The 26,570-nt window shown below is 61.0% G+C and overlaps 2 protein-coding genes across 4 annotated transcripts in view; both read right to left on the bottom strand.

Moving 5' to 3' along the window:
* UBAC1 (UBA domain containing 1) overlaps window positions 1-26,570 on the bottom strand; it is a 224,698-nt gene that overhangs the window by 53,236 nt on the left and 144,892 nt on the right. The gene's annotated exons all lie outside the window — the stretch shown is intronic.
* NACC2 (NACC family member 2) overlaps window positions 1-26,570 on the bottom strand; it is a 68,616-nt gene that overhangs the window by 4,839 nt on the left and 37,207 nt on the right. For 2 of the 3 annotated variants that reach the window (XM_081803926.1, XM_081803928.1), the window contains 4 exons: window positions 23,571-24,515; window positions 3,745-3,909; window positions 1,707-1,812; window positions 1,202-1,299 (listed from right to left, as the gene is read on the bottom strand). In XM_081803926.1, coding sequence (XP_081660052.1) covers window positions 1,202-1,299; window positions 1,707-1,812; window positions 3,745-3,909; window positions 23,571-24,453 — 1,252 coding nt within the window. In that variant the 5' untranslated portion in view covers window positions 24,454-24,515. Of the gene's footprint in view, window positions 1-1,201; window positions 1,300-1,706; window positions 1,813-3,744; window positions 3,910-23,570; window positions 24,516-25,850; window positions 26,411-26,570 lie in introns of those variants that run through there. The other variant, XM_006743953.3, reaches the window with a different exon arrangement.

Raw genomic sequence — 26,570 nt, forward strand, 5'->3', positions numbered from 1 at the left:
CCTCCGCGCTGCCCTCCACCCTGCTGCCCACCGGCACCGCGGGCCGCGTGGCCAGCCAGGTCCTTGCTGGCCTCAGCTTGCAGACCAGTGGTCGTCCCGGGGGCCCTGCCCTGTTCCCTCGGGACAGCCTCTGGCCGAATGTCCAGGGGAGGAGGGACAGGCAGCGTCGGCACAGGGCTGTGGGCCTCCCCGCGCACTGGCTGGCTGTGTGGCCTTGGGCAGGTCCCTGGCATCTCTGGGCCTCACTTTCTCTGTCCCACCCGCCTTGGGTCCCAGGGCCTGCGGAGACAAGCCTGCTCGAGGACGCTGCTCTGACCAGAAGGGCCGTCAGGGCAGGGCCCCGAAGTCAGGCAGCCCCGGGCACCTGCCCACCCCGAAGCTTGGGCCTCTCCACCCTCATCAGAGGCTCTTCACACAGGCTGGACGAGGAGCACGGCGGGAGCCGGTCCACACCTGTCCTGGGCCCAGCGCCCAGCCAGGAGGAAGCGGCAGCGGGGCCTATCAGCACCCCGGCATTCCCCTCCTTCCCCTCCACCGGGAGCCACAGGACCCAGCTCTGCAAGCAGCCTGGGGGCCGGACACAGGTCCCCGGGGCGGGCCCCTCACACCAGCATCGCAGCACACCCCCCGCCTCTTCCCGGAGCCCAGCCGGCACACCAGCTTGGGGACCATAACTACCGACCGCAAAGGCCCCTCTTTGCTCTAAGACAGAATTAGTCTCACGAAACATGCTTTCCAAGCAAGGAAGGGAGACGGTGTTTCGTGTGCCGACCGCCGTGGGAGGGCCCGCTGGTGGCCCGGGTGGTCTGCGCGGACGGCAGGCCCCTCCCCATCCCGGGGCGGGGGGAGCTGGGACCAGGGGCAGCCTTGGGCTGCGGAGACGGACCGGGCTCCGCCCCCACGCACCCGGGAGCGGGAGGCAGAAGTCGGTGAGCAGATGGCAAAGGCTCAAAATAGCCTCGAAATGTAAATAAGGGGTTTTGTTCAAAAAGGAAAATTAGATCTATTTCACATATTAAAATAGTTTCGCACGCAGCTGAATCCATCATGCCTGGAAACCTACCAAGAACGTTCACACCTCGAGACCTGGCTCCCGAGAGCTGCTCTTTCCTCCCTGCCTCCCCTGCCCTGGGGGCCAGCGTGGCGCCACGGAGACCCGGGCAGCCCCTCCAGCCCACCCAGGGGGCCCCGGGGCACTCACGTTTCACAGCGTTCAGAACCCGGCTGTCCAGAGGCTTGCGGCTTGGGTCGCTGGTGGAGGAGCGAATACCTGTGCCGCAGCTGTTGGCCAGAGTGTTCCTGGCGGGGAAGGTGGGGGGCAGTGAGGCCACTGGCCAGAGGCGCCGCAGGAATGGGACCTGCCCAGCAGCCGCCCCTGGCACTGCTGTTCATTTCCAGGGGCCGGTACCACCCTCCAGACACAGGAGGGGAGCAAAGCCCCTTGGGCACGGGGCTCCTCGGCCCACGTGAATCAGTGGGGCTCTTCGTTTCACAGGGGCGGGGGCAGGGGCGGGGGAGGGGCGTGTCCAGGAGAGCCGGGCCGTCTGGGTGGGTGTTGCCCACCCCCTCTCCCCGCACAGCCTCACAGTCCTCGGGCTGACGCCGTGGCGGGACGTCAGGAAGGCGGGGGGCCACGAAGGCGAGGCCGCCGTGAGCTCGTTGCCAGAGGAGACCCTAGAAGCCTCCGCACCGGCCCAGGGACCCACCTGTCAAAGAACGTGGCGAGGAGCCGCCGCAGCAGGACCTTGTGCTTCACCCCTGCACAGAGGTGGCAGTTCATCAGCTGGCCGCGTGTGATGTACACCCCGGAGCCTGTGACCACCAGACAGGAGAGGCTGTGACCCACAACCCAGGGCCATGACCTTCCCAGGGGCCGCTGGGGCCAGAACACGTGCACCGCGGGCCGGGGGGTGCTGGGCAGCACGGGGAGCAGCGCAAGGCCGCCCTGACTGCTGAGTGCAGCACTCGCCCCCGGGGCCTGGGACCCCACAGACTGGGGACCATCGCTCCAGGCTTTCCTCGCTGTGCTGGGGCCCTGCCACCTGGACGAGGCGGCCTGGGTCACACACCTCAGAGCACTGTCTCCAAATCACCCTTCCAGCCTCAAGGGAATCCCCTGCTCGGCCCTCGGTTTGGGAAACACTCACCTCTCCATCCCTTCCCCAAAACCAAAGCACCTCAGGCAGTGCCGGGGAGCTGGGATTAGGGAGGTCACCCGGCCCAGTGCGTGTGGGGGGAGGGTGCAGCCAGCCACAGGGCAGGGGTGTGGTCAGCGAGCCCACGCAATGCTGTTTACCCCGAAGAAGACTGGCAAGGCCCGGGTGCCCAGCAGGGCACGGGAGCACCAAGGCCGGAGCCCACTGAGAACGTGGAGCGGCCTCTGTCGGACCAGACGGTGCTCATGGGAAAAGGAACGGACGCATGCGTGGGACAGTGCCCCCGACTATGGACGAGAAGACACCAAAGGGCACGCACCTGCGGGGTCCTCGGGACTCCCACCACCCCCTTCAGGCCTTCCTCTAGGACCCCCATGTCACAGATCCCATACTGGATCTTGTTGGGAAAAAAGACAAGGAGGGAGCAGGGTGGAAGGAAGGTACGCGGAGGTGCTCTAGCCTGAGGGGGCCTGGATCGGCGGCCTCGGGGCTCTGGACGGAGACCACCACCGGGGCGTCGGGTCAGTGTTGTCTGACTGGGCTTGGCCATAGCGTGCCAAGTGTCCCCGAGGGCCCCCGTCCGCCCATCTCCCGTCTGTAGAGGCTCCAAGCCAACAGCAGAGCAGGTCACCGTGAGCCACACGGGCTGGACACCCCCTTGTTGTAGGGACTCTGGAACGGGGGTGGGGCACCATGGGGCCTGGCCAGGGAAGGTGATCAGCCCTCGCCCCTCCCAACCCCAAACCCTGGCGGACAGGTGTGACCCCTCCCAGGCCCGGCTGCTCTCCGGTTAGCTGCAGGGCCAAGCCACCCCTCTCTGGCCTGCTCTGCCGCTGCCCTCTGAGACCTCCCAGCAGAGGGGGCGGTCGGGCAGAACCCCACAGTGCTGCCCCGGGTGCGGTGACCAGGAGTACCAAACAGGACCGGGGGGACCCAGAGGCTCGGAGCGGGTGCGCGCCAGCACTGAGGAGGAGGGACGGTGCCCGTGGGTCCTGGCCAGCCCGTTTGGGCCCCCCCTGGTGGCCCCGGGAGGACACTCCTGGAAAACTGCTCCAGCGTGGGCGACAGCAGCCACATCTTCCCCGTGAAGAGCCTTAAAGATCTGCCAGGAGCTGTGAGGCCAAGCGGAGCCCCACTGGGAAGAGGCGTCTTTGTAACAAAGGCACGCGGCCCTAACAGGTGCCGTTTGTCTTCACAGAACCCCGTTTCCGCCTCGGAGCTGCACTTGGAACCTCGGGTGGTTACCCGTCAAAGCTGCCGGGGGGGGGGGGCCCCTCTGGGGGTTGGGGGAGGGGGACCAGCACGCTGGGCTCGATGTGGTTTTCTCTCCCACCTAAATTAAAGCACAATCGTGATTGCAGCCCCTGCCAATCAGATGCGAGGCCAGCCCAGGGGATTCAATTAAAATGCTAAATTAATTCAATTGAATAACTCCTCTTAATGACACATTCTTCTAAAAGGAAACTAGAAGAAATTTAAGATGTTCTCCTTTTTTTTTTTGACTGATTGGTGATGAGTACATTGTTTGCCACTCCGAAGGGAAACCCGAGGGCACGTGCATACAAGAGAGGGCGGGAGGGCCCTTCACCTGCGACCAGCTCCAGCTTCTCCCCGGGGTCCCCTTCCGAGTAGAGCTTGGGGTGGCAGCGGTACCCGATCTGGCTGATGAGGCTGGCGGGCAGCGCCACAAGGTCGCGGCGGATGAGGACACAGGAGCGGCTCTCCAGGGGCATGGGCTCCGGCTTCTCCTGCACTGTGGACACACACCCGACCTGGTTAGGGGCCTCCTCAGGCCGGGCCAGGGCAGGGCCGGGAATCGAGAACGCCCTCCCTGCCCACCCAGGCCCGGGTCAGACCCGCTCCATGCCCACTCTCCACGGTGGGCTGGACTGCTCCATACCCACCCTCCGTTCGCCCTCCCTGCCCACCTGGTCCCTACCCCGGCAGGGAGGACCAGAGTGAGTAAGCGAATGGAGGAAGACAGGGGAGGCATGCCACCCAGACCTGGAGACCAGCTGTGAGGGCCCAGGAGGCTCCTGGGAGGAGGTGTGCACCAGACCGAGGCCTGCAGACGAGGCAGTGGCCTGTGCGAGGGGGCTGGGCCCGCGGTCTGACCAGGTGGAGCGGCCCCTCTCCGGACAGAGCGCAGGCTCAGAGCGGAGCAGGCCGTGTGTGTGTGCCCAGCCTGAGGGCTCACGGCAGCCCCCCTCCATGGCGCCTGGAGACCGCTGCATAAACACCTGCTGGCAGTAGAGCCTGGGCCCCGCCACACCTGCAGCTCTGGGGGGCGGGGCCCCCGACGGTCCTGCGCCACACGGGAACATGAAGGCAGCAGGCTGTGGACGTGGAGGTGGCCGCCGCCCCCTCTCCCCTCCCCGCCCTGAGGACCCCACCCTCCGACCTGCCCTCCAGGCCTGGCCTGGCCACGGTAACCTGCCTGCCATCAGGCTCAGGCTGGGCCAGGGGTCCTGTCCCCTCCGCACTGTGACCCACTGCCCCCTCACGGGTCACAGGAAGATTCAGCTCCTGTGGACACTGAGGTGGGAGGGGCCAGGCTGGGCTGGGCCAAGGACCTGGGGAAGCCATATAGGGGCTGCCGCGAAGGGGCTTCGGAAGGGAGGATGGCAAGGAAGGGTCCTGGGCAGACCCTCCACACCCCCAGGCCTCCAGAACCTGGAGCAGCCTCAAGCTCCCGGAGGGGAGTGGTGGGGGCCGCCCAGCCCCTGCGGGGCCGGCATCCTGAACACCACGGGCAGGCCTCTCTGGAGAAGGCAGGCAGCTGGGCTCAGGGCTGAGGTGGGCCTGCCGCTTCAGGCAGCCCGCCCCAGACCAGGACACAGGTCAGAGGGCACTGGGCCGCTCTAGGGGTTGGGCAACACCTCCCACCAGGTGTGTGCGGGGCACGCAGGCAGGGGCGCATCAGCGGAGAGCAACAGAGAATCTTCCAAACCTGGAATACCCGGGGGCTCAGGGAGCACAGCAAAAACAACCCGGATGATATTTTAAAACATAATTACCCGCCCCCGCCCCCCCACGGCCGGCTGTGATTACACACGCAGACGCGTGGCATTTACATAAAGAGCGCTCACCAGCCGAAGTCACGCCATCCACAACGCGTCCTGCCGTGTTTCTCTCAACAGCAGAAGTTGTTTGCGGTCCGTGCGCCTGCCCCCCAGCCCCCCAGCCCCCCAGCCCCCCAGCCCGGCTCCCGAGAGCCAGAGACCGGCAGATCCAGAACATCCAAAAGAGCCTCTTCTATTTCTGCTCTGCCGAGCGCCGGATACTGCGCCAGCTAAAAATACCCGAACCCGAGTGGTGGCTCATCTGGAAAGGTGCTCCGAATCCCTTCCCCGCCCCTTCCCCGGGCCCCAAATCTCCTGCTGCCGCCGCTGAAGCCCACAGCTGAGCATCAAGGGCTCCTCCTTCCAGGGAGCAGAGGGGACGGCTTACAACCAGGTTCTGGAGACCTGGGAGAGCATGCGGGGGGTATGGGGGCTGGGGGCACACCCCCCCCCCGTGCATCCCTTTGGCTTTGGGGCGGGCGTTCGGGCGCCGGGCTGCAGGCGTGCTGGGAGGCCCCTCGGTGGGCTGTGGGCAGGGACACGGCAGCCGCCCCGCGGATCGCACTGAGGCACCACGGCTCCCTTCCCCATCAATGGCCCCATTTTTAACCGGCTTCCAGGACTGTGGGCTCCAAATATTTTGGCACCGTGGAATTTGGAGAGGAGCACATGAAAGAGCAATTAGCTATCTGTACCAAGAGGTGAGTAATCAGGGCAGGAAAGGTGAGTCACGGTCGAAAGGGCCTCTGCAGAATGATCTGGAACAGTAGCTGATCTGGGCCAAAAGGGAAGCAGCGACCAAGGACAGGCAGTGACCCTCAGATCATGCACAAAGAGAGCTATAACCGGACGCGAGGATGGACCCTGCGGGGAACTCTGGGCACCAAGAAGGGACCCAAGTGCTCCCTGACTTGGTGACGCTGCGGGAGTCCAGCCAAGGAAGGACGGGGCCTTCATGACATCATGATGAGAGAGGTGAGCCCAGCACAGAGGACAGATCCCGTCAGATGCTGCTGGTCTGTCTGCAGGGACAGACAGCGGGAGCGGAGGTCCGTGTGTAACGGGACAGAGTTCGGGTCAGGAAGATGGAGAGTCCTGGAGGCAGATGAGGGCACGACAGGATAGCAGTGCGAGCATGCTTGACGCCCCTGGACGGTGCCCCCAAAACCAGCTATGATGGGAAATCCTAGTTGTGTATATTCTAGTGCAACAGAACCATTCTCTTGAAAGAGACGAATGGCATCTGTGGGAGACACTTGCCCTTACCCAACGCTACGTGGTCCTCATCTTACAGTCTACGCGGTGACGTCCGCCAGCTCAATCTCAATACAATGGAGGGCAGGGCGGGTGAGGCAGGTCTGGAGGGACCCCGGGAGGGCCACTGGCCTCCACTCCTGTACTTTTTCAACCTCCTGTGGCTCACTGACTAAGGATCAAAGCGCTGGGCCCTCTCCCCGAGCAAAACATACCAAGCCCCCGGCCCACAGGATGCTGGCGTGTCACAGGGCCCCAGGAGCGGACTCTGTTCCTGTCCCCAGATGCACTCAGAGACGGCACAGGCAGCCCCCACCCTCAGTAGGGAGCCCCCACTAGTGCGAGTGGCCGCCAGCAGGTGACGGAGCTCCACTGAGGTCGGGCGAGGAGGTGGGGGGACAGAGAAGGGTACTCCCACCCTACAAGAGTATACACTGCTTGTCAAAATGGCAGATTAAGGAAAGGAGCCCCTTGTCCGTGATTACATAGGAAAATACAACTTACAGCTAAATGGAAAGAAAAACGCTAAATCACACCGTCCACTTCTGACTTACTGTAGAATGACCGTAACCAAGCCCGCAAGGTTCGTGCGGGCAAGCAGAGGGACACCCTGTCCACAGCCCGGAGACAGACCCGCACAAACACACTCAGCTGCTTTGTGACAAAGGGTCACTCACCACAGCGGGGGAAGGGACAGCTGTTCCAACACGTGGTGCCCAGAAACGGGCTGTGCATGGGCAAACCTCAAAAGCAAAACCACAAAACCACCCTCGATCTAAACCTCACACCTTACCCAAAAATGAGTAGAAATGGATCACAGACCTAACGTAAGACACAAAAAGCATAAAACTTTTGGAAGAAAATCTCTGTGATCTTGGGTTCAGCTAAAAGCTTAGACACGACCCCAAAAGCATCACCCATGAAAGACTCGATTAACCGACTTCATGAAAACGAAAACCTCCGGTCTGTGAACGACGGACAGACAGGCCCGCCCCGGACAGCAGGGAGTGGTCCGCAGACCACACATCTGACCCCGGACTTGTCCTGCAAATCTAGCGTGAACTCTCAAAACTCAACAGCAAGAAAATGGACAACTCAGTTTTTAAAATGGGCAAAAGATCTGAACAGACACTTGGCCAAAGAATGTACAGATGGCAAATTAGCACATGAAAAGATGCTCCACATCATCAGCCATTAGAAAACAGCACATAAAACCGCACAGAGACCCCACCTCACACCTACGGAGCGGCTGAGCTCGCAGACCCCGGGCACGCTGGGCAGCGCAGGGTGCAAACAGCTGGGTGCGGGGCCCCGGCCGGCGGGCGCGCACGCTGGGACACGGCTGAGCGGCTTCCCAGGGAGCCGGCGGTCCCATCCGAGGTACTCACCCGGGAGCAAGGAGACACGGAGACAGTCCGCACAGGCCCCGAGCAAGGGCGCTCACACATGCCCCAGCCTGGAGACAGCCCAAGGCCCCGCGGCGGCGGGCGGACACGCCGCTGAGCGCCCGCAGCGCGGGCCATCCAGAAGGACTGCTGCAGCTGCTGCACCGCGCAGGTGAGCCTCAGACTCGCCGTGGGACGGAAGGGGCCAGCCTCACAGGGTTAGGCACTGGGTCACCCCTTCGCAGGACAGGGTCCCAAAGACAGACCTCTGGGGACGGAGAACAGATCGGTGATTGCCAGGGGACGGCACGGGGCTGGGTGACTATCGGGGGCAGCGTGGGGGGGTGACCGAGCTACTCTGGATGGCGAACACTCTCCACACCACCCCCGCGCGTGGGCTGCCCGCCCGCCCTGCCCTGTCCCTTCCTGCTCAGCCCCAGGCGGCCTCCCCTCACAAAGGTCTCCCCCCGCTCTGCATCTGCCTGCTCAGCACCAACCAGACCAGCGGCTCTGAGAGGGCCACGCCCACAGCTGGCTCAGCGTCCCGGGAACAGGGCAGGTGGCGGTTCCCAAGGGCGCACCTGGGCCCGGGGGGGGGGGGAGGCGGGGGGGGAGCACCAGGGGGCGGGCGTCATCGCCGAGGCTGCTCTTCCGGGGGGAGAGGGACAGGTACTACAGTGTAGCCCCCGGACGGCAAGATGCACCCCGTCTCGTGGACGCGCAAGGGCAAGGGCAGAGCCCTCTTGGAACCGGTCAGATATGACACGCGGTGCCCAAGGCGACCAGTCCGGCAGCGAAAGCCCAGAAGAAAGAAATACAAGCGGGAACAGACGTGAGGCCCGGGAGTGGGGAGGACGTGCGTGCACACACCGCCGCCCGGGGCCCTTGGGAGCCCAGGCAGAAAGGGACGCGGCGGGCCCCTGGGTCCCCATGCCCTCCACTGCGGCACGTGATAGCTCAGCCCCGGACAGCACCCAGCGCAGCCCCGGGCCGCGGCCCCTCTGGCCCCAGCTCGGAACATCCGAAACCTCCTCTGGGCGGCTCCCCGTCCAACTCAGCCCGTCCCAGTCAAACCTGCCACGATGCTGCCTGTCCTCAGACCTCACGGGCTCTGCTGTTTTTGTGTCCAGCACCTGGTCTGGCCCTGGGAGACCCCATGAAGTCCCCAACCGGAGTCCCAGCAAACCGAGGGGCCGCTCTCACTGCCAACCTGACCTCCATCCCTCTGTCAGTTCCCGTGGCTCATCCGGCCCCGGCCTCGAGATACAAGCAGCCTCCCTGTCCCCCGCACACGACTGGACAGATCACGGCCCGTGACACCCGGTGACACTGGTCACCATGAACACCCAGCGGGGTTCTGTGCGCCCTGGGAACGTGTTTAGGTAAAGTGCACACACGCGCTCTGTAGGGAGACAGGACACCAAGATGCCAGGCCTCTGGGAGACAGTGGGAGGCAGAGGACGGCTGGGAGAATGGCCTTCCCTAGTGCGGACTTCTTGTACTGTTTATGATGATGAACATACGTTAGTTATACAAAAACAAGTGCGTGTAACTTGCAAGGTACCCCAGAGACGCCTATGCGGCAATGAAGGAGTGGCCCCCCATCAAGATCAACTCCAGAAGCTGCACAAAAATAAGGTGCCTTTTAGGGCCAGGGCCCCCGAGCTGAGCGGGCAGCAGCCGTGGAGCCGGGCAGCAAGGGAACTGGGCCTGGAGTGTGCAGACTTGAGGGGCCACTGCCCAGCTTTCCTTCAACTTCCTTCCACCACTAAGCAGCACGTGTGCAGGACCAGATTCAGAAAAACTATCACCAAGAAACTAAAAAAAAAAGTTAAATCAAGGGGCGCCTGGGTGGCTCAGTCTTTAAGCGTCTGCCTTCAGCTCAGGTCATGATCCCAGAGTCGGACCGAGTCCTGCATCGGGCTCCCTGCTCAGCGGGGAGCCTGCTTCTCCCTCTGCCTCTCTCTCTCTCTGTCTCTTATGAATAAATAAATAAAATCTTTAAAAATATATATATATTTTTTTTAGAAACAATTTTTTAGGGGCGCCTGGGTGGCTCAGTCATTGGGCGTCTGCCTTTTGCTCGGGTCATGATCCCAGGGTCCTGGGATCGAGCCCCGCATCGGGCTCCCTGCTCGGCGGGAAGCCTGCTTCTCCCTCTCCCACTCCCCCTGCTTGTGTTCCCTCTCTCGCTGTGTCTCTCTCTGTCAAAGAAATAAAATCTTTAAAAAAAAAGTTAAATCAAGAACTTGGTGCCCATGTACAAGGTAAACAGACATCAGACTTCGGGGCCCGCCAGGAGGAGGCACTCTGGGGAACCCCAGGCCTTCCGCGGAGACCCAGAACCAGCCATGGCCCGGGAACAGCGCCAAGCACCCTGCCAGTTCCAGGCCCAGGCCTCCAACGGAGTAGCTACTCCGTCTTCGGAGTAGTGCTGGTGGGAGCGCCCAGATGTTTTCATACACTGTCCAGCACTAAGAAATTACCAGGAACATGGGGAAAATGAGTGATAAAAAGGCAATTTACAAAAAGACATGGGATCAGACCCACTGATGACCCATCCCGGACAACGGCCACCACCGTGAACCAACAGTTCTCGCTACGCGCAGGAAATGTAGGGACACGATGGAGAACTTCGCCAGAAAACCAGAATCAGACCCAGGACACGGGGTCGGTATCAGAGGAGATGAAACAGAGCAGGTAACAAGATTTCCGACCTGGAAGATAATCCAGACTGAAGCAGAGAAAGGGAACAGAAGTAGGAGAGTCATGAGAGAGAGGACAAGTGACACAGAACGTGGGGGACAGCATGACCCCGTGTCCTGGGAGCCCAGGAGGCGCGGCGGTGCGCACGGGAAGTCATCGTGGCCGAGAGGTCCCAGTGAAGAGGGAGAGGGTAAGAGCACCAGAAAACCGTGTGGAGAAGTCTCAACACAACCCCTGACACGGCCAAGAAGAGCTGGGGGCCCCGAAAACATCCCCAGAACTAAGACAGAGCACGGACGGGAGGCCCTGCGGGTCCCTGAAGGAGAAGTGTCCATCAGCATGGATGCTGAAATCCCTAACCCTGGAGAGAGCAGCGCACAAACTTACAGTAAGAGAAAAAGGGGAAAGGAACAGAATCAAATGACTGATTAACCAGAAAGAGGAAAAACGGAGAAACACAGAGGATTAGCGGGGACGCATGGGACGTCGTAAGACAGGAGAGGAAACCCAAAGTGGTCAGTAGTTACACGAAATGTAACCGGACTGTGCTAAAGAAGACTAAGAAGTTAAAGTCTGTGAACCCTGGCTAAAAAACCCAAACCCAAGAGACCACCTGAAACAAGAGGACAACGAAAGCTGGAAGCCACACGCAGACATACGGCGTCCGCACCCACAGGACACGCCAGCCAAAGAGCACGCAGACACTCCAAGCCGATTTTCCAAGGACATGCCGGGTGGTAAAAGGGCCAATTCAACAGGGAGATGAAAACAAATCTGAAGGAGGGTGCAAGCTGAAGGACGCAATCATGTTTTTCGGTGCATATGGAACATGCGCTGGGGCATACCGTGATTCTCAACAGACTCCAGAGCCACCAGGTGCTCTGAACACCCTATGGCCAGGGGCACTTAACCCGGAAGTTATAACAAAGAGATGAGCAGAAAACCCAGGATGCGTCTGGAAGCTGAGCACCGCACCCCCGCCGCCTACCCCACGGGTCAGCTCAGGAACACGGAGAACGCGCTCTGCGCCAATGACAAGGAAAATGCGCCACACACAATGTGGCAACGCGGACCAGGAAGCATGCGGCCCTGCGCGCACACGTCTGAAAAGTCTGAGAAGTCAGTCGTGTGAAGATTTGCCTTAAACACCAGGAAAACAGCAGCTAGTGGAACTCAGAAAGTTGAAGCAAACTGAAATGAAATCATACGTGAAGATATAAAATTAAAAAAAAAAAAATTCCAAAGTTGGTTCCTTGAAAGAATAAAAAGGAGAATGGGCATAAATTAACAGGGTTTAGGACACGGCGCAGGATCCTTCAGGACAGAGGTCGGCAAAGTTTCAGTATGAAGAGGCCGTCTGGGCCGCACGTGACGTCGGTTGCATATCTTTATTTTGCTTTTTTTTCTTTAAAGAGATAAATGGCATCCTGGGTCGTGGGCCGCACAGACCACACGAGGGGCTGGATCTGCCCAGGGCACGGCGTGCCGCCCCGGCTACAGACCTCAAGAGGACCTTAACGGGATGCTAGGGACAAACTCACGCCGATCAATGAGAGAACTGGACGCAGCCGACGTGTCTACGGAAGCTTCCAGACGGACGTGGGGGCAGCAGCGTCAGCTGTCAGTCACAGCAAGCATCTCAGAAACAGCCTATCTTGAGCCAAGTTTTCCGGATGACTCAGAAAAGACAGAAATTATAAACAAGCGGGAAATAACTCTGAGTTAATTTCAGAAGGGAGAGAACCCTGACACAGAGGCGTGAGATGCTTGCTACCTGGCAGAGAATTAGAGGGCACGCCCCCTGTGACCTGTGGCCACCCACGAACCTGACCCAACCTGCGGAGCGCTGACCGTGGCCTCCTGGCCCTGGTTCTGATGTGGGCGTGGGGTGTCTACACCGTCCACACTGCATGCCCTGCTGCACTGCATCGAACAGGCTTCCCAGCAGCGAGGGTGCAGGTCAGGATGAGCGTGCGGGCCGCGACCCCCGGCTCAGGCTCTGATCAGAGCGGGCGGCTCCCCTCGATTCGCCTGCACTCACTCCTCTGCCCAACGCCCCTTCCAGGAGTCGGACCCTGGGGAGGGCCTCACACCTCACAACAGTCACCCAAAACAGGGAGGGAGGAACCAGGAAACCGAATCCAGGGGTTCAATCACAACTGGGCTGAACGAGTGTCTGGTTTTGTCTTGTCTGAATATTCAGAAGAGCAATCTCCACAGTTCAGAAAAGAAGAGCAGAAGAGCAAAACTATGCGACCGTTTCAATATTTAGAGACAAGGCTTTTGTTAAAATTCAACACTTATGGGAAAAAAAACCAAACATTCTTAACCTAGGAAAAGAACGTCCTTCATCTCCTAACATGCGCCACAAAGGCCTGGAGTGAACACCCTCCTTAAAGACAAAATATGGAAAGCTCTCCCCGAGTTTGGAGATGAGACAGAAGCCCGGGCCAGTCCAGCCGGGCAGAGAGGAGGCGGCACGGTCAGGGACAGAAACAAAGCCCCCAGCAGACACCGCGGCTGCACACAGAGAGATCCCAAGGAATCTGCAGGCAAACCAGCAGAACGGGCAAGTGAGCTGTGGCCAGACTTTTTTCTTAAATAACAAATCCAACTTGTTCCTATACGGTAGCAACAACCAACGAAAAGAAAGAAGAAACTTAAATACCATGTAGATTCAAACAAAAAATGAATTTCTAGGAATTAATCTAACAGACGTGCGGAGAACGACAGGACAGTCCCAAGAAAAACCCAGAAGAGATGGAAATGAGTGGAGGGAAACACCCAACACCGTGGGGATCTCGGCGCAGCCCAGGCCTGATGGAGGACGAGGACGGAGTCAACAAAACCCCACCCAAGTCCCGGCAGGTACTTGTGCGTGACGATCGACAGAAGGATTCTAAAAGGCATGTGTATAAAAATGCAAAAAGGAGGCAGGCAGGGCAACTGTGAGGAACAGAACCAAAGACACGGAGCTCACACGGATACGCAGGCGGCACGTGCTGGCTCAGGGACACACGGGGGGCTCGCGGGGGGCTCATGGCGGGGGGGGCACGGCACGGCGCAGGTGGGGCTCGCGCACCGCACTCACCTCTGGACACACCTTGTGGCACGATGGTGCGGGAAGAGGTGGTCTCCCTGATGCCAGTGGCAGACCCACTGGGGAGTCAGGTGGGAAAAAGTCGGCGTTGGGCCCCATATCGCAGCACATTAAAAAAAAAACCAATCCCAGACGTACTGCAGATATAAAAGCCTTTCCTACGGAAATGGGAGCGCCAGAACCGTGTCCGTTAGGAGGAGAACAGGCATGAGAGGGGAGGCCAGGACGACCCTGGGGCTGAACTGGATTTGGAGACACTGGCCTGAACGCGTGGTTTTTAAATCTGTAAATCCCAGCTCCGACGGCCAGGAGGGTGTAACCGTCAACGCGGCCCCGGGAGCAACAGGCAGACGTCACACCTGGACGGCGGCTGCACGTGCCACTCCCCACGGAAGGAAGAACAGCCGGGTCCTGGAACATTCGTGGAACAAGACAGTACGAAAGATGCTTTAAAAACTCTCTATTTTAACACTAAATAAACAATAAATGAAGGAGCGAGTGGGGGATGTGGGGAAGCCCTTGCCTGAAGACCGCCAGCAAACACGGGGGGCTTAGGAGCTAGAAATCACCATTTCGCAACTGGCAGGAACCCTCACTGGACGTTAAAACTGCCGGGGGAAAAAAGGTGGGTGACGCAGTCTCTTCTTGCGAAGGGAAAAGCGCGGGTTTAGCTGGCAGGGGTCACCCGTCACCACCCAGCAGCCGCACGGTATCAGGTGCTGCCTGACAGGACACACCGGGAAGGACCCAGCGTGGCTTCCTCGGAGTTCCAGCCAAAACGCACGACCCGAGCCCCATCACCAGGCAAAACCCGACAAACCCAAACAGAGGGACATTCTGCAAAACAGCTGAACCGTGCTCTGGAGAAAGGGAAGTGTCATGAAGGATAAAGGGCGAGAGAAACTGTTCCAGACTAAGGAGAGGGTGGAGAATCGCCACAAAATACACAGTGTGCTTCTGACCTGAGCCCGGGATCGGGGAAACAGCATGGTTGTGGAGGACGGCGAGGGGACAACGGGGAGACCCCGACGCAGACTGCGGCTAGGGAGGAGCGCTGGACCACAGCCCGGCCTCCGGAGCGCTGAACGTGCTCCCGCGTTTTCGTAAGAGAATGTCCTTGTTTGCCAGAAATGCTTGGCACCGGGCGGCAGACGGGCCTAACTTTTGCAACGTGCTCTCAGGCGTCTCAAAACTCCCACAACCTCTCCATATAAAGAGAAATGAGACGGCAAAGCAAACCGAGCACGTTCTGACCCGTGAGTGAGGCTGAGCAGAAGGCACTTATCGAAACATTTCTGTACATTTAAAATGATTTCAAATCAAAGTTTTTGTGTTTTTTGGGTTTTTTTTTTGTTTTTTGTTTTTTTTTAATTTATTTATTTGACAGAGAGATAGCACAAGTAGGCAGAGCGGCAGACAGAGGGAGAGGGAGAAGCAGGCTCTCCGCTGAGCAGGGAGCCCGATACGGGGCTCGATCCCAGGACTCTGGGATCATGACCTGAGCCGAAGGCAGCCGCCTAACTGACTGAGCCACCCAGGCGCCCCTGTTTTTTGGGGTTTTTTTTAAGGAACACAGAGAAGAACATCACAATCACCTGGATGTGGAGAAGAAAGGTCTTTAAACAAAATACAAAAACTGCTACTGATCAAGAAATAAAGCGAGTAAGCCTCTTGTGTCTAGAGGGAATGCAGGCAAGCGGAGGATGGGACAGGATGTCTAGGCCACGCACACGGGACCGGAAGAGTGAGAAGGGCAGGCAGCTCACCCCACAAGAGTGGGGACGCTCCGGGGACGCACAGGCCGCCACGCCCACAGCTACGGAGTCCCGCTTGGCACCACCGCGAGGGGCCTGGGACCACAAACTGCGGGAGCTCCACAAGGTAACATTCGCGATGTCCTGTATCCACCAACAATTAGACACATGATGGGCACGGAAAGGCGACCCTGAAAAGGAGGAAAGCCGGTCAGCAGAAACAGGTCAAGAAAGAACGCAGGACGGGGCGAGGGCAGAGGCTTTACCCCGACGACGTAACGGGACCACGGACCATGGCTGCTACAGTCACACACAAAGGAGCCCAATGAGGGGAGACATGGGGACATGGGCGGCCAAGGGAAGAGCAAGACAGAGCTGCCGAAAAAAACGGGTGAACGTGGAGAAACAGTGATAGCAAGTATTCACTCAACAAACGCAGCCTCAGCGATCTCGGGGACCAAAGCACAAGTGATTGGGGCTCTGGGCAGAGGGGCATGAAGTCACCTGAGAACCAGTGGCATAAACGCACGTGCCCCAAAAAGCTCCACAAACCGTCACGGAATAAACACACAGAAAACTACACAAGGGCTCTGAGAAGCCTGGGAAGACACGGCACGCACAGAAAATCACGGGGAAGGCCCGCGACTTCCCGGGAGGAAACCGAGAGAGAGGTGTCCACCTTGAGCCAATGAAAGCATCGCGTGGGACTCCAGCGCAGACCCCCACGTTGATTTCACTGCACGTGCATCCCGCGTCACAGAGGCAGACTCTGAAAAGGGTGCTATCGAGACCTTTCTGCAAGTTTCCAGAATTCACTGCTGGTCCATCACCAGGACCGTGAGAAACGTCACAAGAAATTCTTCAAGCAGAAGAAAATGATACCAGATGGAAACTCACATCTACACAAAATAAACATATGGGTAAATATCAAAGGGTTTTTTTTCATATTTTTTTAAAGATTATTTACTTATTTGAGAGAGGAAGAGAACACAAGCAGGGGGAAGGGCAGAGAGGGAGAAGCAGACTCCCCACTGAGCAGGGAGCCCGATGTGGAACTCGACCCCAGGACCCTGAGATCATGACCTGAGCCGAAGGCAGATGCTTAACCGACCGAGCCACCCAGGCGCCACAAAAAATGTCTGTTTTATGAAAAAGACTCTATCAAGGGAATGAACAAACAGCAGTCCAGGAGAAAACGTTCGTGAATCACGTGCCCAACAGAGGCCCTCGCCCGGAATACATAAAGATCACACAACTGTTGTAGGGACCTAACATTCTCGATATCCAAACAACCCAGTAAGAAGGGCCAAGATTCAGAGGCAGAGGCCCCGGGAAGATACATGGGTGGTGAATACACAGAAGAAATCCAACATCATCAGACATCAGAGAAACACCACCACGGCCCGGCGGGGGTGGCTTTAAAATAAGACAAAACCAGGTGTTGGCGGGAACATGGCTGTGGTCTGACCACAGCACCAATTCCGACAGGAGCCGGGCAACGTCTTGCAAGTCAAATGCATGCTCGCCACGTGACGCCCACCTTACCGCGGGGGAGTCCACCCCGTAGGACGGAAACCTCAAGGACAGGCTAACGTGGGGATGCGCCCATTTGCACCAGCCTCCCTCATCACTACTGAGGACTGGAAGCCACGTAAACGCCCTCTGGTGAAGGAGCAGACCAACCACCGTGGCCACGCACTCACACGACGCACACGAGGCTCCACGTGGCCCGGCCCCCGGGGCTGTGACTGCGCACGTCCATCTACAGGAGAACGCAGAGCAGCGTGGCAAGACCTGTGGGGGCCGGGGTCCCCGGGGACCAGACGAGGGCATGCAGAGGCAATGACAGGACTGCCTGCATCAGTGTGAAATGGCAAGCCGGATGCCAAAATGGACTTAAAGTACTTATTTATTTATTTTTAAGCAGGCTCCAGACCCAGCACGGAGCCCAACACAGGGTGTGAACTCTCGACCCTGAGATCAAGAGTCAGAGGCTTCGGCTCAAGACTGAGCCACCCAGGCGCCCCTGGACTTAGATTTTAAAATGGACTAGAGGGGCGCCTGTGTGGCTCAATCGTTAAGCGTCTGCCTTCGGCTCAGGTCATGGTCCCGGGGTCCTGGGATCGAGTCCCACATCGGGCTCCCTGCTCGGCTGAAAGCCTGCTTCTCCCTCTCCCACTCCCCCTGCTTGTGTTCCCTCTCTCGCTGTGTCTCTCTCTGTCAAATAAGTAAATAAAATCTTTTAATAAATAAATTAATTAATTAAATAAAATGGACTAAAAACGGAACCAAGATAGTTGGCTGTTTCTGGTACGAAAAACAGCGTCGGGTGAGGCCACCACACATGAGCTGGGGAGCACGTGACCGCATGGCACGAGGGGCCAGAGGGGACGGGAACACTTGGGAGGCACAAGGATGGCATCACTGAGAAAGCGGATGGGCCGAGGGGCAGGCGTCTGAGGGCATGGGCCACCGAACCACAGAGGAGGTCAACAGCGGGGCCAAGGAGGAAAAAGTCAACCCAAAAGGTGCCGGCAGAGGGGCGCCCAGGTGGCTCAGGTGGTTGAGCGTTCGACTCTTGATTTCGGCTCAGGTCACAATCTCAGGGTCGTGAGATCGAGCCCCGCATCAGGCCCCTAAGCCCTCCGGATAAAAGAGGGATCGTGGGACCGCAGGAACCCGCAGTCTCAACCATGTGCCATGTGTAAGAAGCGCCCGTAGGACGTATGGCGCCAGCGTGGTCAAACCCCAGGACGCAAGGCGCCATGGCCGTGGGAGCATCAGAAGCTCCAGGAGACACACACATCACCACAGCTGGAGCATGATGGAAGAGGAATCCGAATCGTTCTGTATCTAAAGGAACAGAATTTACCCTTAAAAGCTCTTGCACAGTTAACGACAGTAAGAAACCAAACGCCACGTGGCTTCACCAGCGAATGAATTCTATCAAACACACGAGAAGGAAGTAACATCAAACTTACTACACAAACTCTCAAAAACGAAAGGAGGGAACAGAAGGTTTGCGTTCCCCGGACACGCAAGACGCTGTGAGAAAGCCACGGGAGCCTGACCTCCAGGAACACACATGCAGAATTCCGTAAGCAAACAGTAGCTAATCGAACCCAGCGCCATACGAGACCCGCAACACGTGACGACCAAGTGGGGTCTATCCCAGGTGTGCAAGCGGGCTTCAACACTTGAAAGTGAGCTGACGCAACGCGTCTGCAAAATTAAAGTGAAAACCCATTAAAATCATTCATGACAAAACAACTCTCGGAAGACCAGCGAACCTTGCAGCAGTGGGGCGCGACTCACGCTCCTCACGTGACCCGGCGGTCCCACAGGCACGCCGATGTTCACAGCCGCACGATGACCACAGCCCCCCTCCAGAGGCCACCCACACATCTGCCACTGGGGGCCACGTCCACAGCTGCGACCAAGGCGACTGAGGACCAACGCCACATGCACGAATCGCAAAACATGGCGAGAAAAAGGAAAGACTCCTTTCAGTACGATGCCATTTGCAAAGATTCTAGAAAAGACAAAGCGGCAGGGACAGAGAGCCGGGGGGGTGGGGCTGGCGGGGGCCAGGGGTGGGGCGGGAGGACCCGGGAGACACTGTATGGGAGGCAGACTGTTGCGTATCTTGTGCCACTGTGACCGCGGTAGTGGACTGATTCCAACCACCCGCCTCATCACCCTTGGAACGGGCCTGGTTTACTGCGTAGAAATGGTTGACTAAGCACTAGAGCAGGGGCGGGAACAGAGGGACTGACCCACGCAGCACAGAGGAGCCCCTCGCACATTCTGCTGACGAGGGAAGCGGGAGCTCGAAGAGCACAACAGCTCACCTGATGTTCTAGAACGGGCAAACGCATCCCGAGGGACAGAAGGCAGCTGGGAGGCTGTGGGGGGCGGGCGGGTGACCATGCTCTGCTGTCACAGCCCAGACTCAGGGGCCTCTCACACCCATTTCCCGGAGGCACAGAAGTGAGACTTCAGTAACAACCGCAGGAGGAACCCCGGGGTCCTCGGGGTGGAGGGCTACGTGTGAGGTTGCACGACGCGCTTTGTCCTCTACCTGAGACAGGAGACACTGAGGACCGGGGAGCCAGGGAGGCCACCCCAGAGGCTCTTGGGGACAAGCCCCAAAGCGCAGCTGGAGTGTGCCGCCGGGCCTCCCAACACCCTAGGGCCGGCACCTCCCTCGTGCTGCCTTCAAAGGGAGGGAGCCCACCCCGCCTCTGCTTGGGCCCCACCCCTCGCCAGGCCAGGGACAAAAGGCCCCTGCTTCTCCCCAGGCCCTCCCAGCGGTGGGGCTGAGCTCCAGCAGTGTGGACACCCCCGGACAGGCCGGGAAGCCGTGAGAGCTGCTTGGGATTGGGATTCGCAGAACAAACCTCACCTCTCCCCTTCCCTATGAGAGCCCCAAGCGGCAGCTGGGCTGCAGGTGGGAGCGGCCCCCGACAGGCAGGGGAGGGGTGGAGGGGTGGACAGCTGCGGGTCGACACAGCACCGAGCTCATGGGTGACAATGCACAGGGCCTGGTCCATGGCAGAGCGCGCACACTCCTTCCGGAGCTCACAGGGGCCACCTGCAGCTTCTGCTCGCAGCGGGCGGAGCCCGGAACAGATGTGCGGCCACGTGCCAGGACCCCATCCCGTGTCTGGTGTTGGGACAATGGGCAGACCCAGGGGAGCCGGCCGGCCCCCAGAGGGAAGCGGGAGCAAGACGGGGCAGGGCCACCGCACATCCCGGGATGGCGCCCACGGCCACCGCACGCCCCAGGACGGTGCCCATGGCCGCCGCACACCCCGGGACAGCAGCCCACAGGGGTCCCCTCCTGGGAGCAGGTGAAGGTGGAAGTGCTCGGCTCGGGGTGCCTCTGTCTCTGACATCCGCAGGAGCAACATTTGCCCACACCAAGGAGGGGCTGGGCCTGCAGCGGAAGGCGCCACGGGAGCCCTGGCAGCGGGGCAGGGGCACAGAAGGTGGCCCCTCTGGCCAGCCTCACCCCACCTGCAGAGACGGCAGAGCGAGCCCCCTCCCACCACACCCTTGGTCAGCTCACTCTCCCTGGCCCTGAGCGTCACTCCCGGGGGTCCAGGGGCAGCCCATCCTGCCTCAGGGCGACCCCCAGCCAAGATTAAATACTTGTTCAAGGTCTTGTTTGCTGTCTGTCTGTCTGCCTGTCTGGGCCACCGCTGCTCACGGCCCGTGGGAACAGACTCCTCACCACACTGGTTTGCCCTCTGTGCCCTGCCCACCCCTGAACCAACACCAACCCCCACCACCTTGACGGGGCAGCGCCTCGCTCCTGGAGCAGGGGCCTCCTGAGCCCCCGAGGAAACCCCGCCCCAAGCCAGGAGCTGTGGAGAGAGGGGAGGGAGCCTGACCCGCCCTATCGACACCCCCTGCCCCTACTCAGCACCTTCCTGGTCACTCAGTCCTAAGAGCAACAAATCAGAAACAACCCCAGTGTCCTCGGGGACTAGATAAATCAGCTATGGTGTCTCCGCCCAATGGACGATGGACGAGGAGGTGCAGGAGACACAGGGACAGAGGCCCTGCGGGAACACAGTGGGACTACCGGGACGGTCAACTAACCTCATCTGTCATGTTTAACCCCTTGATTTCCAAAACAAGAGGCTCACCACACAGGAGCTGCTAATGGTTCTTCAAAAGATGGAGGGTGGAGATGGGGGCAGCCCTTTGGCAGCCCACACCTTCCTACACAGACGGTGCTGGTCAAGACCCTTGAAGGTCACTCGGGCCCACCTCTCCCTTGACAGGTGGGGAAACAGGCCAGGAAGGAGGGACTCCCACATGTCCTTATATGGCTGGGGTGCACCTTGGAACACACTCCACCAGCTCCAAGACAGGCCTGCCCAACCCGTGTCCGGGCCCCAGACTGGGGGCAGCAGGCTGCTCAACGGCCCGGGGGGCTGTTAGGATGTCCCCCAACCTGGCCAAGCCAGTGTGCAGAGGGAGCCCGGGGGGCGGGCAGGCAGCCTCTGAGGGCAGGCCCCTCTCTCTGCCTGCTTGCCCCCACGGCCCCCTCCCCCACAACCCTCTTCCCAGCTCACCCGGGGCCCAGTGATGGCAGCGACGTCACTGCCAATAACCTAGATTTTAACCAAGAAATCACACACCCCCCTCCCTGCCCCACTTATGGTCTCACCGAGGAGAAAACCCAGACTGTAGCACCCCGAGCCGGCCCCAAGCCCTGCCCGCCCGTGCCCACTGTCCTCTCCCATTTCCCATCCTCCCTCCAACACCCCCAGAAGGGGGTAAGGGGCGCTGATGGATGGGTGACCCCCTGCAGGCACATGGCCCTGGGCCAGGCCTATGCCCCTGGCATCTTGTCTGAGAGCTGGGGGGTCGGGGTGGGGGGCTGGTGAGAAAGCTGGGTCACGGTCAAGGCAGAGGGGCAGTCCCGGGCAGCTCGGCCTCCAACCCCTACCCTGGCCTTCCCATGGCCACTGTCCCATTGGCTCCTTGGAAAACCCAAGGACAGACAGGCCACTGTCCAGGTGAGGAGAGGGCCCCAGACTCGTCCGGCTAGACAGGCAGGTGTACTCAGATGGGCTAAGGCATTGTACCTGCACCCAGCAATCCCAACACCTCATCCTATTTCTCAGCATCCCACTCCTGCCAAGGCTCATGGCCACATTGGATGGAGACGTCTGGAGGCTGGGGTCCTCTCCCAGCTCCGGTGTCCCACTGTGGGCCACTGGTGGACGGCCCCCGCCCCTGGACCCTTGGCAGATTCCAGCTCCCTCTGGCTGGGTCTGGGGCTCCACATGGCCCTTCCCCGGGTCCCGAGGTGGCCGTCAGCAGTGGGCAGAGGAAACTCCACACAGGGCACGTTCCCAGAGGCTCCCTCTAAGGCACAAACCCAGTGGCCCTCTGAAGGGCCGAGCCAGAGCCTGCAGGTTTCCTGGTATCAGGACACCAAGCCCTTCCCTCTGCCACTCCAAGAAGAACCAAGCCCAGATCAACGTGGTCTTCATGCCCGTGTCCCGTGCAAGTCACTCAATACGACCACGTATATTCAAATAATGAGCTCTAGGTAAAATCACTCACTCACAGCCCCTGAGGAGGGCAGGCGGGCGCCCAGGCAGAGCCTCCCTGCTCCCCCCGGCTTGGCCACACCATCCAGTCCTTGGCTGCTCGCGGGGAAGTGGCCATCCCAAGGGCCCCAGCTGGTCAGATCGACCAGTACCGGCCTAGAGGTGGAGGAGTAGATGGGGGGGCAGCATCTGCCCCACCAGGGCACCAGGACACAGGGGAACAGAGGGGAGGAAAGAGTCACCACACTGCCCCTCGGGGCCCCAGTTCTGGGACGTCACTTCCCGCTAGCACCATGTGTCCAGAGCCAATGCACTGGGCATGGGCCCTGCATGCAAATGAGCAGGCAGCGGGCCCAGGCGCACAGCCAGTTTTCGGGGAATACGGACGGCAGGTGGACACCCGATCTGGGGCCCCAACTACTGGACCCTCTACCTAGCAGACCCTGAATGGTCTCCAGGGACTGGGACGCGATCTGTAACACCACGTTAAGTGGGGGCATCTCAGGTGTGCAGGCCCCCAGTGGGGGACCCCCCACAAATAACGGGGGGCAGCTCATTCAGTTCAACAAGCACTTTGCGGCCTGGACCCAGGGAGGTGGTGGCACGTGAGCCAGGTACGGGGGAGTCTCTGGCCTCACTGACAGTCACAGGGAAGGGCTGAGGTCAAAGGTCAGGCAGACCGGGCCACACCGGGTCGCTAAGGTCTTGAGCAGGTGGGTCGCACACTACCCTGTGAGCCCTCGGGCAAGTCCCTGGGCCACCGAGGCCCTCGGTGTCCTCTGTGACCCGCGCGAGAGCGGGCCCCGTCCCACAGGCTGCAGCTTCCCGGGGGGGTTTCACCCAGCGTTAAGTGTCCGGTCCTCAGCCAAGGCCCTGCCCCTCTAGCTCAGCAAGCCTAGGCTGGGGACCGTCCCCTGCACTCCCTGGCACAGCGGCCTCCCCGAGCGGCCACGGCCAGGCTGCCAGTGCCACGGGGCCGAGGTCAGGCTCGCCCCGGTACCCACGGGGCCTGGAGGCGCGCCCACACACACTGGCGGGTGGCGCGGTCGGGGCACGGGGCCAGCCCCCACCGCACATTACCTGCGTAGCTGCTGGTGGCCTTGATGTACATCTGGCCATACTGCTCCTCCACCATGGTGTCGTAGGCCTCGTCATCCTCCTCGTCCTCCTCGTTGTGGTAAGACGTGGGGCTGTCGGTGGTGGGCAGGCTGCTGGCCCCCGGACTGGTCCGCTCCCCCTGGGAGTAGGGCACCTGCTGGATGCTGGGGATGAGGGTGGCCAGGCTGGGCACCCCGTAGTAGGAGACCCGGGGCAGCTTGAGAGGGGCTGCGCCCACCACCGTGGCGCCCGCCACCGCTGTGCCATCCCGGGGCCCCGTCTCCAGTGGGCGCTTGGGGGCCAGGCCCGGGCCGGCGGCCGGCGGCAGCTCCATGGCTTCATGCTTCACACGGGTCAGCAGTGGGATGGGCACGGAGGGGGACACGACGTAGGGGGGGGCTGCGGGGGCGGCCGGCTGCAGCTGGGTGCAGGGGCTCTGGGGCTCAGAGCTGGCGTCCTCGATCATGGCGGTCTGCGAGTCACAGTGGGGCGAGCTCACCTTGAACATGAGGTCTGTGCCGCGCTCCACGATGTGCTGGATCTGCAGGAAGCCGGCCGTGTACATGACCACGAGCTGCTCGCTGGCCGCCATGGTCAGCCTGCCCGTGTAGCAGAAGGACAGGATCTGCTGGAAGCAGGCGGGAGGCACGGTGCCCGGCAGCTCGAAGGCGCTCTTACTGTTGCCGCTGAACAGGTCGCGGAAGTACAGGCTGCTAGCGGCCAGGACGGCCCGGTGGGCCTTGAAAGCCTGGCCTTTGACCACAATGGACACATCACAGTAGAGGCCCAGCAGGCGCTGCTCATTGAGGCAGCCGAGCACAGTGTTCCCGAAGTTGGGGATCTCGATGTGCAGCATCTGCGACATGGCGGGCAGGCACTAGAGGGCGGGCCTCAGACTCAGCGCGGGAGCGCCCGAGGGGGGCACATCTGCGGGGAGAGAGGGCACGGGGACACCTGGTCAGGCCCCCAGACACCAGGGCCCACCACCAAGGACGTGCAAATGTGCTCTGCCCCAGCGCGCCCGTGCCCTCCTCCACCCCTCCTCCACGCGGTGCCCCCCCACCCGCCCTCCAGCGGGACCCCCTCCAGCCGAGGGGCCCAGGGGAGGTCCTGGGGCCAAGCTCCTCACGGCGGGCGGCGGGACCCTGCTGGGCTCAGAGCTGCACAGCCGCATTCCAGCCAGGGGCATGCCCCCCACACCTCGTGCAGCTCCCAGAGCCCACCCCCAGGAGAGCGCCCGAGCCCTCGGGCAGGGACGCCCCGTCTTAGCAGACACCGGGAACAGAAATGGAGGCCTGCACTCTGGGAGGATGGGGAGGACAGAGGACAGAACACGGAACAGGGCACCACCACCCGCGGCGGCTGCCGGGGTGAGGGTGGCGGCGGCTGGGAGGGGTGAGGGTGGCGGGCCACGTCTGCAAACTCTTCTCCCCAAGAAAAAGTTAGCAGCAAAGGAGCCCCTCCCAGCCCTTCCCCTGAGGGGGCCGGAACCCAGAGCGAGCGAGTGGGTCTTGCAAGGGGGTCTTCTGGTTTCTGGTTTGTTTTTCTTCTTTTCCCTCGTAGCACTAGCTGCACGGAGGGCCCACACGGGGGGAGTCCTGCCCCAGTGGCTGAAGAGGAGGGCCGGGGTGGGGGTGCCCAGGGCAGTGAGCCGAGTTAGCGGAAGCTCGAAGTCAGGCGCCCCCCCCACTGCCCCTCCCCCGGGACGGGCTCCCCAGGCCACCGGCAGGGACCTGGCCAGACCAGCAGCTGGGAGCCTGGCGCAGTCCCACCTGCCCGCCCTCCCAGTGCCCCAGCTCCCCACACTGGCCAATCCCTGCTGGCTCAGTCCCAGTCCAGGTGACTAAAGGGGTCAGGGGGAGACGGGGCGGCGGGCGGGGGGGGGGACCGGCAAGGGCTTGGGATGCCGCTCCCTCTGCCACCACCGGGCGCCCTAGGGGCTGGGGGACGGAGCTCCAGCGAGGTTGATCTGATGCCCGGTTCACAGAGGGGTGGGGGCTGGGGACGGCCGGGCGGAGAAGGCGCCGGCCCAACTCCGCACAGCGGCGCCCGCACAAAGGGCTGCTCTGTCCCGCGGGAGGAAAGTGCAGGGGCCGCAGAGGCGCCGGGTGGCCGGGGAGGGAGGGCGGAGGGAGGGCGGAGCGCCTGGACCCCGGCGACAGGAGTTGGGCAGATGGGTGGCCGCTGGGGGAGGGCCCGCAGTGCCCCCGCTGCGGAGAAGTTGCCGGGCGGCCGTGGCACCGGCCCGCAGGGGACACCTACCTTTGGCGGCTGCCGCCGGTGGCCCGGCACTGCCCGCTCAGCCTGGCAGGGGCAGGCTCGCCGGCTGCTCCGGGAATGCAGCAAACGGAGCGCGAGCCCTTGGGGTGGGGAGGGCGCGAGGAGCCGGGGGGAGAGGAGAAGGAGGAGGAGGAGGAGGAGGAGGGCAGAGAGTCTCCGCGCTGGGCTCGGCGGCCGCAGCTCAGCTGCACCCAGCCCGGCTCTCCGGGGCAGCGCACAGCATCTAAATGAAGAGGCCGGATGCAGACGGACATTCAGGCAGCTCTCGGGAATGAATAGCCGCCTTTGATTTCGGAGCCCAAGTAAATGCCAGCTCCAGCCCCAGCTTTAAAAACAGTGGAGTGCCAGTGCCAGAGGAATGCACGGCTCCGGGTGTTGGTACAAGACAGACTTTGATGACTCACCGCAATGCAAACAAAGATGGCAGAAATACTGTACTGTACGTGGGGAAACGCTCCGTGGTGCCACGGCAACTGAGCGCCCGAGATTTATGGTGCAGCTCTGCATGTGAATTACCCAGTAAACTGCCGCTCTGCCATCCCGTAGAGCCCGAGCGTCAAAGCATTTAAACTATTCCGAACAGTCTGCAGGGCTGGCAGGGCCACCCAACTCCTCCAGGGCACAGGGGGCACGGGGGAGGGGGCTGGGGGAAAAGGGGGACAGGAGGATAAGGGGACGGGGGACAAAGGGATGGGGGACAAG

This window comes from Leptonychotes weddellii, chromosome 14, assembly GCF_054177405.1.
Source record: "Leptonychotes weddellii isolate Sample4059 chromosome 14, ASM5417740v2, whole genome shotgun sequence".
In the NCBI taxonomy this organism is placed as follows: Eukaryota; Metazoa; Chordata; class Mammalia; order Carnivora; family Phocidae; genus Leptonychotes; species Leptonychotes weddellii.